Below are 11,407 nucleotides of genomic sequence, written 5' to 3'. Positions count from 1 at the left end.
GCTTTAAGCTCATGTAACTTTTTTTGTATGCGTTGCTGTTAATGTTAAGTTATAAATGTATTGTCCTAATGCACAAGGGCTTAGGCTGTGTCCCATAGCAGAGTTTGGTATTTAAATTAACTGACATTAACTTGCTATTCACTTTGAAAGATGTTCAAGTGCTATGGTTGGTGTTGTGGATGAGGAATGGGTTTGGCTTAACGCTGTAAATGCAAAAATATTCATGGACTGTGCTATGTATGGTGAAACGACTTACCTGAATTTCATGATGTCACAGAATCTTGCTCTATCTCTCTCTCTTAGATAGGGATGCAACAACCTTTAAAGTGTCTGTATTCTCTATTCATTTACCTGATGAAGAAGTGTCTTTTGAATTTGGTTGCACTACGTGAACTGCAGGTTGTTATATACACAGTATATTACAAAAGCAATGGCATTGTAAAGTTATTAATGTACAGTAAAAATGTCCTCTGTAAAATGTAGACTTTTATTTGTCGATCAACCATGTAAACATTTGAATATCCAAATCTAAAAACTTTACTAAACAACAAACATTGTCTACTGTCATTTATTATTTGATTATTTGGTGAGATGCTAGTTAAGACTGGATTGCATTACATGGCTTTTGTCCCGATTTACTGTCAAAGCCATTTGCCAAAAGTCAGAGACAGTCTGCAGAATAAAATAACACAGTGTATGATCGTCACACATTTCAGTTTTTTTATGATTCTATCCAGTCTGAGGATATCAAACCTGATTGATATTTCGAACTGATTTTAGAACACATTGTTTTCATTTATCGTGCGTCTTCTAGCAACAAGGCGATTGTTTCTGCATGAGTTTGTTGTGTTCGGACAACATAAAAGTATGGTAATGTGTGATCCTCAGTCTTTTAGTGCATGATGCCCAGTTGTTTTTCTGTAACCATTTACATTCTTTAATTGAAAAGTCATGAAGTGTGTTCCAGCTTTAGAACATTGTCATATTGGAGCAGCGAGATCTTATCCAGATTAGAGTTGGAGTTTTGGTCTTCAACTTGAAACTTCTATAAACGTATAAATATGTCATTAGCCTGGATCTTATTTCTTAGTATATGGGTCTGAGTCTTAGCTAAGGAAAAGACTACAGTCAGTTTCCAATGTAACGGTTGGCACATCATCTTAGAAAGAATTTCATGGCTTTGTAGAACAAAAAAATCCAGCTATTTTTTTTTTTCTGGTTCTTCGACCATCCTGATCTGGGTCTTGAGGAGTCTTCCATTGGTTGGATGGTCTTGGAGGGTCTGGTCTTGACCCTAACTCTGCTCCATATTAAATATATAAAGAAAATGTGTGATGTATTCTCTTTGTTGTACCAACAGAGCATGTTACTGTATAATGCAGGGACAAAATGTATGAAACTGAGTCCTTAAAGTAAATGTAGCAGTCACATGTTAACTGTGAGTGTTGCGGGTAAATCTGTTTGTATAACACCCCCTGTTCTAAGCTCTTTTGCATTAACTTATGATGCCTTTCAGTTTTCTCTCAGTCTGTGTGTAGAGCACTGCTGGAGGCTGAAGTTCTGCTCACCCATGGTGCACTGCTGGATGTGATGTGCTGATATTTTTAAAACTGAAGAACCATGAGCTCCCCGCCAAGTCCTTCTCCAACCAGGTGGTTCAAAGCCCTGCGGAGGTTAGTATTTATATAGTATATATAGTATATATAGTATATAGTATATATAGTTTTTAATTGATGCGTTTAAATGGAAAAGGATGCTGGTGTCACCTAGCTTACATTTTTTAAAATATAGTTTACTGCCTTTTTCACCCATTAAATAAAAAATCCCAAAAATGTATTATATACACTGTATTTGTGAGTAAAATAATACAACAATTTACACCCATTTACATTTGCTCAGATTTTCTTTGATATTTTGTCATTTTTATTTTTAAACAGAACCTATGAGTAATACCTAAAGCTTAAGAAAAATGTGTTGAATTTCAGACTGATTGTTAATGAGAGTTGTGATAAAATGACTGCTTTATTGCAAGTTGGGGTTGATACAATCTGCATTTATTTGATTAAAAATACAGGAAATTTTTTTTGTATTTCAGGACAAGGATTGAGGATGTGTGTCTGAAGAGTGGAGTAGCAGCATGTTCACAGGTCCTGAAGAGAGCCAGAGCAGCTTTCAGGGCTGGACGAACAGCCCAGGACATATTCAGACTGGCCCAGCTGGAGGCTTTGGTGCGCATGTTGATGGACCACGAGTGTGACTTTGTAGATGCTCTTGGAAGGGATGTGCATAAGGTAATATAACAAGAGTTTCGTACAAATAAGTCGGATGAACTAATTATCAAACGATTTATATGACTTTAGTTTTTGCATTGTAGCCTGGTTTAACTTGTGTGGTGGAGATAACAGTAAGCACACGTAAAACTATGATGGATCCTTATTACTGTTTTTTTTTTTAAACAATCTGTGGCATTTAAGCACATTTAAACACTACAACTGCCATATGCTAGATTCAAGTATTGTGCTCACCAAAGCTGAATTTACTTGATTAAAAATATAGTAAAACTGTAATGTTGTGAAATATTATTACTCTGTTTTATTTTAATATATTATAAAATGCCACTTATTCCAGTGGTAGCAAAGCGGAATTTTATGAACTCCATATTTGCGGAAACGGTGATACATTTTATTTTTCAGAATTCATTCATGAATAGAAACTTCAAAAGAACAGCATTTATTTGAAATAGTTTTTGTAACAATCTAAAAGTATTTACTGTCACTTTAATGCACAATTGAATCCATCCTTGAAAGTGTTAATTTCTTTTCTTTTTTTTTTTAAACCCTCAATTCGAACCCTTACTAAATATGAATTTGCTTAATTTCCATCAGAAAAACAAAATAAATGAGTAATTTGGTAAAAGTTGCAAAGCATTGAGATGTATCCTGTGGCAGCTAAAGCAAATTTTGGTGGAATAAAACATTCTTTGTGATCTTTCTCATATAGCCTCGCTTTGAAACGGTGATGTCAGAGCTGATGATAGTCAAAAGTGAGGCTCTTCACACCATCAGCAATTTGAAGAAATGGATGGAGCCGCAACGCATAGAACGCAACTGGGTATAAACTGAGAAGTGACTGAAACAGACGCTTGACAAACACACGTGTTCATTCCCTAAAACACAAAGCCTCACATTGTGTTTTCTCTCAGCTTGCCAAAGTAGCTTATGACGAAGACCATAGCTGGTGTTCTCTGTCACAAGATTTGCAAGCTATTAGTATTTGCCTTTATAAACATGTGCCAAGCAGTCAAATGATGATGATTGTAAAACCTGGTGATGCTTTTTTATGCTTCATGTTGTCAACCATTTCACTCCTCTGAACCAACAACAATGCACCAAAGTGACACTGCATAAATAAAAGTTCCAAAGAGGGGTTTTCGCAGCCATGCCTTAGGCTTAGAAGAACAATTTTTGGTTACTCAAACCTTTCAGTGATTAGGACCCATTTTTTTATCCACTATAAAGAACCTTTTGTGGAATGGAAAGATTCTTTGAACGGAATGAGGAACCTTTATTTTTAAGAGTATAGGATGACCCAATAGCCAATACCCTAACTGAACCCTAAATTCTAATTTTTTTGATAGAAATGTTGTTTCAAGGTCAACAAGGATGTTGATCCACATTTGCTTGCCTTGTGGTAAAATGGCACAATTTCTTTTACAGTGTTTTACAGTAAATTTAATACTATTATTTCTACAAGACTAGTTTTTTTTACCTCATAATATTAGAGCAGTGGTTCTCAAACAGGGGGCCTCAGGATGATTTCATTTATTTTCACATAATCTATAACATAGTTACAATTCTAAGAAACAAGGTTTAATTTTTATTGAAATGTAAAAATACTAATAAAATGTAAAAAAAAATATATATATTGTTTTTGAAGAATATATACAGTACTTGCAACTTCTGAAAGTTAATAATTTTGGTTTATTAAATGTTTAGATACTCCCAGTTTCTGTTAATTAAAAATGTTTAAAAACAAGCAGCTTTATCATAATTAAAGCAGAACATTCCGTTTATGAGGTTCTATTGGATATTGTGTTGGGCAATGTGGCCAAAGCCGAAAAGGTTGAGAACCACTGCATTAGAGTGTTTTTCTGAACATTTACACACATCTTTTTTTTTTTTCCATTTTCTACTGAGAGGTCAACTATGTCTGTATTCCCAGGCGACAGCGTTTGATGAATGCCTAGTGGTAAATGAGCCACTGGGTGTGGTATTGATCATTGGGAACTGGACCAGTCCTCTCCAGCTCTGTCTGGTACCTTTAGTAGGTGCCATTGCAGCTGGTAAGTTTGGTTCATTGCCGTGCTTATTGATGATGAGAAAACAGTTTGAAACACCATCATTTATAGTTGTTTTTTTTAAAGGTAACTGTGTGATTATAAGCCCATCAGAAACCTGCACTCATACAGCTGAGCTTCTGCACAGACTCATACCAGCTTACCTGGACAATGTGAGTAAAACAGCATTACTTCTTTGAGTCCATCAGTACAGCAGTCTTAATATCCTGGTTCTTTCTAATTGTTTCACATGTGCTTCATTTTCAGGAATGCTTTCACTCTGTTGTAGTAGCAGCACACGACATTCCAGAAATGATAGACCTTAAATTTGATCATGTTTTCTTCTCCGGTAAGGATTTTCAGCAGCTATTACTCCAGTGTCACGTGATCCTTCAGAAATCATTCTGATATGCTGATTTGGTGCTCAAGAAACATTTCTTATTATGATCAATTGAAAACAATTGTGTGGCTTAATTTTTTCAGGATGAATAGAAAGTTTAAAAGAACAGCATTTTTGAAATAGTATTTTTTACTAGTAATATACACAGCAAACTATGCTTTTCTTACTTAGTATTTTTGTCTTGTTTCCAGTCCAGATACCAAAAAATTCTTAAATCAAGATGCTTTTACTAGATAAGTAAAATGACAAGATATTTTTCTTGTTTTCTGGGGGAAGTGAGTTTTTCCTTAAAACAAGCTAAATTGTGACCCTTGACCACAAAACAAGTCCTAAGTCACACGGCTATATATCTGGCAATAGCCAGACATTGTATATACATTGTATGGGTCAAAATTATAAATTTTTCTTTTATGCCAAAAATCATTAGGATATTAAGTAAAGATCATGCATGTTCCATGAAGATACTTTGTAAATTTCCTACAGTAAATATATATAGATTTTTATTATTATTAGTAATATGCGTTTATAAAGTTTTCATTTGGACAACTAATTTTCTTTATATATTTATTTAGATTGTTTTGCACCCTCTGATTCCAGATTTTCAAATAGTTGTATCTCGGCCAGATATTGTCCTAAAGCTTATTTATTTAGCTTTCAGATGTTGTATGAATCTCAATTTCAAAAATGTGACCCGTATGACTGGTTTTGTGATTTAGGGTCACAAAAAATAAAATAAAAATCAAGTGTTTTGGCTTGAAACATGCAAAATTATCTGCCAATTGGGTAAGAAAAATAATCTTATTTCTGTTTGGGACAGAAACAAGAAACAAGATTTCAAACACAAACAAGATTTTTTTTTTTTTACCCCATTGGCAGATAATTTAGCTTGTTTCAAGCAAAAACACTTATTTTTTTCTATTTTACTTATTTAGTAAAAGCATCTTGATTCAAGATTTTTTTTATTTATATTAAACTAGAAACAAGACAAAAATACTAAATAAGAAATAAGAATTTCTTTTTTAAAATAAAAGTCACTTTTGATCAATTTCATGCATCCTTGTTGACTAAATGTATTAATTTATTTAAAATTAAAATCGTACTGACCCCAAACATTTGAAAGGTAGTGTATATAGTATGAAATATGTGTATACATTTTAAGTATGTCTGTTAAAACATTTTGTCAACTTTTAGGATTACAGTATTATCCTCAAAACAAATTAAAAGTCACAAAACTATGATGATCTTTAAAGCCTTTAACAGTCTTTAATTTTAAAACACACACTTCTCAGGGCTCAAAGTGCTGCAACTTTATGGATTTATGTATTTGTGAGATTTCTGTGTCAAAAGTCTTTTGTACTAACGGCTTTAATTCTGTTTTCTTTCAGGCGATAAAGAAAATGGGATTAAAGTGGCTCAAGCTGCTGCTCGCACGCTGGCCCGCGTGACTCTGGTACTGAGTGGTAAAAACCCTTGTTATGTTGACAGTCAATGTGACATCAACACCACAGCTCGTCGCATTACCTGGGCGCGATTCCATAATGCTGGCCAAAGTTCTGTGGCACCTGACTACATCCTGTGCCATGCAGATGCCAAAGAAAACCTCCTGCAGGCCCTCCGCTGCGCGCTCCAGCAGTTCTATGGGACCGATCCACGCGAGTCCAGGAGCTTCGGCAGGATAGTGAATGAGGAGAACTTCAACAAGGCCAAAGACCAGCTGTGCAGATCTGGAAAGGTGTTTATAGGAGGTCAGGTGAATGAGATGGAGAGGTACATTGGTGAGTGGAAGCAGTGTGGCATTGCCAGACATTATTTTATTGAAATGCTAATTAAATCCAACATGGTAATGTTTGATTTCAGACTATTTTTAGACATTAAAATGTATGTTTGCTATGATTCAGATGCCCTTTATGAACATACTGTATATAAACATAGACTGGAATAATCATAAACCATTTTACAACTCCAAATCAGAAAAAGTTGGGACAGTATGGAAAACGCAAAAAAAAAAGAAAGAAGTGAATTCTAAATTTACTTTGACTTGTATTTCATTGCAGACAATATGAACACAAAATATTTCATGTTTTGTCTGGTCAACTTCATGTCATTTGTAAATATGCATCCTTTCCTGTCATTCAGACCTGCAACACATTTCAAAAAAAGTTGGGACAGGAGCAATTTAGGGCTAGTAATGAGGTAAAATGGTTAAATATTGATGTGATTTGAAACAGGTGATGTCAACAGGTGATTGTAATTATGATTTGGTACAAAAGCAGCATCCAAGAAAGGTCTAATCCTTTAGGAGCAAAGATGGGCCGAGGATCGCCAGTTTGCCAACAAATACGTGAGAAAATTATTGAAATGTTTAAAAACAATGTTCCTCAAAGAAAGATAGGAAGAGATTTGGATATTTCACATTCAACAGTACATAACATAATTAAAAGATTCAAGGAATCTGGAGGAATTTCAGTGCGTAAAGGACAAGGGCGCAAGCCTAAGCTGAACAACCGTGATCTCCGATCCCTCAGACGGCACTGCATCAAGAATCGTCATTCATCTATAAGCGATATCACCACATGGGCTCAGGACTACTTTGGCAAACCTTTGAAAAAAAAATTGCCTAAAAGGCATAATTATTGAAATTATTGTCTTTTCTGATATTTCAAACTGAAGCACCAACTATTCTGACGGAGGTCGTGGAGTCTGATCCAATCATGCAGCAGGATGTTTTTGGACCCATTCTTCCCATACTGACGGTCCAGGATGCAAATGAAGCTGTGGCCTTCATCAATTCCAGAGAGAAACCACTATGTGTGTATGCTTACTCCAGTAATGACAAGGTAAATACTTCCCCCAAAACATATGGGAATAGCTACATTTAAAATTATGTATATGTTACTCATAAACACATGCATTTACTCTCTCACTCTTATTCAAAGGTGATTTCCAAGATAATGAATGAAACATCCAGCGGAAGTTTCTGTTTGAATGACAGCGTCTTACAGAGTGTGATGGTGGGATTGCCATTTGGAGGAGTTGGTGAGGCTCTCATTTGATCTGATTACAGCATGTAAAGAAATCAGGATGTGCAAACACTATTTGCTAAAGTGTAACATTCAGGATTTCATTGACAGGTGCCAGTGGAATGGGCTCCTATCATGGTCACTACAGTTTTGATGCATTCTCTCATAAGAAGTCCTGCCTTCTGCGAACCACCCGGATTGAGTGCATGACATACTTGCGTTATCCACCTTATGAGGACCGCAACCTGTCCTTGGTCAGCCTGGCCAGCTCTCTGAATCTGAGGAGTCAGGGTTGGTGCACTATTCTGTAAGAGCCACTGCTGCAGAGAGGACACATATCAAATGCCCTTTTACCCTCGCTGTGGGAAAGTGTCTTTAATCCTTTAATATGAAACCATTTTTAAACATATGTATTAAAACATGGGAATGTTCATTGATTCCGTCCTATAGAACTCTTCTGTACAACTATGCAGGGACAGTCCTCTTGGAGTAAACGGCACATTTATGCTTCTATTTATTAATTTAGCAGATACTTTTATCCAAAGTGACTTTCAAATGAGAATATTACAATAATGCAAGTTATTAATTCATGGGATATATATATATATATATATATATAAAAAGAAATTAATACCTTTATTCATCAAGGATGCATTAAATTGATCAAAAGTGACAGAAATATTTTGTAACATTGTAAATTATTTTACTTTCTCATCTAAATGTATTACAGTTTCCACAACAATACAAGCAACTCAACTGTTTTCAACATTGATCATAAGAAAGTATTCTTGAGCAGCAAATCATCTTATTAGAATGATTTCTGAAGGATCATGCGACTCTGAAGACTTGAGTAATGATGCTGAAAATGTATTATTACCATCACCACAGGAATAAATTACGTTTTAAAATATAATAAAATAAAAAGGGTTGTTTTAAATCGTAATATTTCACAATATTACGGGGTTTTTTTTTAGGGTTTTTTTAACTGTATTTTTGATCAAACAAAGGCAGCCTTGGTGAGCTCCTTTCAAAAACAAATGTAGCAAAATGTATAAATGAAGTAAAATGCAAGACTTACTCATTTTAAACTTTGATGTATTTTTATATTTATATCATAAAATCAACATCATTTTCAGGCTACAGATGGTAATAAAACAATTTTACCACAGTAGTTAATCTAAGTAATACATACAGCATATATAAAATTAAAATTTTACATAAAGTTAAACTATGAGATCATGATATACTACAAACTTCATCAGAATATGATTGCAGAATGTTAGAAATTTTCCTGCATGTTTATTGTTAGGCTTCTCAAAACTTCATAAAGAATACTCTGGGACAAAAAGCCAGATCAGTGTTTTTGTATTTATATATCTATTTTTGAGACAAGAGGAACATGGTTGAAATTTTAGATGAGAAACTGAGATGTTTTCTTCCTCCCCTATTCAGGTCTTTTGTAGATGGTTTCTGCATTGCCCTCTTTCATTGCAGCATATCTAGCCACAGTGAACAAGTAGTCACTCAATCTGTGGAAGCAAAAAGTATAATGTATACTTTTTAAAGATATATAATTTATAATGACAAGGATAATTGAATATGTTCATACCTGTTCAGATATCTGGCAACTTCAGGATCTGTCTCACCCGAACGGACAATAGGGGCAACACTGTAATAGACAACATTTGATACTGACACAGCTGTAAGGTAACACAAGTGGAACTGAGAATATTGTTTGCGTGCACGTGTATGTGAGACTGACCAGCGTTCAGCCCGTCGACACACTACTCTGGCTACATGTAAAGCTGCGCTGCTTTTCCCTCCTGACTGCAAATCGAGAATGAGATTAAATTGCTCAGTAATCACCTTACTTACAATATTAACTGTCATCAACATGTCATTAAAGTCAGCATGAAACATAAGTGGTGATAGTCTTTTCTTCCCTATTGTGACGTAAATCCGTGTATGGTAGGACTTTGATGTTGTTACAAAAGGGAGGGGAAGTTCATTTGATTATAGATTACGAGGGCACATGAATTACATAAAAATAAGAATTGTCCATTTTTGTTTTCATGGTGACTTTAACAACCCAAATCAGACAACAATTGCAATTTCCAATCTTGTGTCTAATTGACATTCAACTCTGGAGATTATGTAAGCATACATATTTCTGGAACATACATACAGGAAGTATGAAGTTGGTGAGTGGAGGCAGCTCCTCAGTCAACGAATCAATCCACCTCTCCAACTCAATCACAGCTTGAGAGCTGAACTTTGTTTTCTCTGTTTGGAACAGGAACATAAGAATAAGGATCATATTTTACTGCTGATCTATGCAATTAAATACTTGAATGCATTTGGATATAAAATAAAATAAAAACATCCTTTGGTTCTGCTTAGAGCTTACGGATGTGACTGTCTCTAGCTGAGGATCGTGGAGTGGCGATATTTGATCCTACGTCCTGTAGTACACACTGGATCTGTACAGACAAGAGAAATATGTGGACACTTATGACACCCAAAAATGCAATCCATGTGCCATTTATTTGAAAACATTTTAAATCTGAGGTCAACTGACAGCCACTAAAATCAACTTAATAACAGTTTGTTCAACGTAATTGCAAAAGTGGAATTAATTCTGTGGAAGGGCCTAGCATAATCGATTCGCAGATGCCTTCATGCATTTAAAGAGTGGCTTAAGTGTCCAAATAATTTCAGGTACACTGTAGTTAAAATTCATTACTCCTCATTAAACATCAGAGAGAAACAGACCTTCTCCAGCTGATCTGTGAATGAATGGCCACTGTCAATGCAAAATTCTCTTGCTAACCTGAAAATCAGATGTTTTATTGTTGAAAAGCATTTTAAAGTCATTTGACCCACACATTATGCCACATTAACTCTATCCATTACCCGATTGCTGAGGATAATTCATCCGTTGTTCCCAAAGCATCAAATATAAGATCCTCCTTTGGTCTCCTCTCACCTGTGAAGGTACTGGAAAAACCTAATGAGGTGAGACATTGAAAAGGCTTTCAGTTTGACATGCAACTCTAGCACCCAGTACCATCATTTGTAAATTTGAGGTAAATATATAATGTTGATCATTTCAAAATCCCAATATATAGGCTGCCAGCACGAATAATCATGTATGTAGTATAGCATAAAATGAAATAACCTTTATCTCCAGTTTTTGTGTATATTTTGGGAATTCTGTTTTCTTCAGATGTGCTGGCATACCTTGGAAAAGTGAGAAAAACTTTAGTGACATACAAAGTATCTGAACTGATTCTTCACTGTAGTGTTTGGCTACATTAGCCTGAAACACATGTGATATGGGCTTCAAAGCTGCAACAGTCCTTTTACCTTCTTTCATCCCCACACACAGCCTGCATCTGCTTTGTGCTCATACGTGTCCCTAAACGAAGGGCACGGCGAAGACCCGTGGACCTGGTCACGAAAGATAACATTGTAAACGCTAAAACATTTCTAAACGCGCTTCTGTGTTTACTATTGACCGTTTGACGGCTTATGCTGCCCGTAGACGGACGTTCTATCACGCAACCTATGACGCGAGGTGGTGCGAATTTCGATTGGTGTTTTGAGAGTCGGTGACTATGAGAGCTTCATCCTGATAGGCGGGTTTAGAGT

General features: G+C 35.4%; 2 protein-coding genes across 2 annotated transcripts; one reads left to right on the top strand and one right to left on the bottom strand.

Moving 5' to 3' along the window:
* Window positions 1-1,525: 1,525 nt before the first annotated feature.
* On the top strand, window positions 1,526-8,067 carry aldh3b4 (aldehyde dehydrogenase 3 family, member B4; the record flags this gene model as incomplete). The annotated part of the gene is made up of 10 exons (XM_079815824.1): window positions 1,526-1,673; window positions 2,096-2,291; window positions 3,001-3,111; window positions 4,222-4,342; window positions 4,424-4,509; window positions 4,604-4,685; window positions 6,122-6,511; window positions 7,407-7,573; window positions 7,673-7,772; window positions 7,868-8,067. The coding sequence occupies exons 1-10, from the start codon at window positions 1,621-1,623 to the stop codon at window positions 8,065-8,067; spliced, it is 1,506 nt and encodes a 501-aa protein (XP_079671950.1). The 5' UTR covers window positions 1,526-1,620.
* Window positions 8,068-8,369: 302 nt separating this feature from the next.
* On the bottom strand, window positions 8,370-11,319 carry mmab (metabolism of cobalamin associated B). The gene is made up of 9 exons (XM_079816310.1): window positions 11,123-11,319; window positions 10,935-10,996; window positions 10,670-10,763; window positions 10,529-10,586; window positions 10,164-10,236; window positions 9,942-10,039; window positions 9,519-9,583; window positions 9,366-9,425; window positions 8,370-9,285 (listed from the first exon to the last, which is right to left on the bottom strand). Exons 1-9 carry the CDS (start codon window positions 11,224-11,226, stop codon window positions 9,201-9,203), a joined length of 699 nt encoding a protein of 232 aa, XP_079672436.1. The 5' UTR covers window positions 11,227-11,319; the 3' UTR covers window positions 8,370-9,200.
* Between the last annotated feature and the right edge of the window lie 88 nt (window positions 11,320-11,407).

The sequence above is a fragment of the Gobio gobio genome (genome assembly GCF_949357685.1).
Source record: "Gobio gobio genome assembly, chromosome: 4".
NCBI lineage: Eukaryota > Metazoa > Chordata > Actinopteri > Cypriniformes > Gobionidae > Gobio > Gobio gobio.
This window is presented reverse-complemented; position numbering and strand designations above follow the sequence as displayed.

Coding starts and splice junctions, on each gene's coding strand:
- mmab (XM_079816310.1), bottom strand. CDS start 11,226: ATGTTATCTTTCGTGACCAGGTCCACGGGTCTTCGCCGTGCCCTTCGT. Junction 10,040..10,163: donor AGCTAGAGACAGTCACATCC/GTAAGCTCTAAG, acceptor TGTTCCAAACAG/AGAAAACAAAGTTCAGCTCT. Junction 9,426..9,518: donor TGTCGACGGGCTGAACGCTG/GTCAGTCTCACA, acceptor TGTCTATTACAG/TGTTGCCCCTATTGTCCGTT.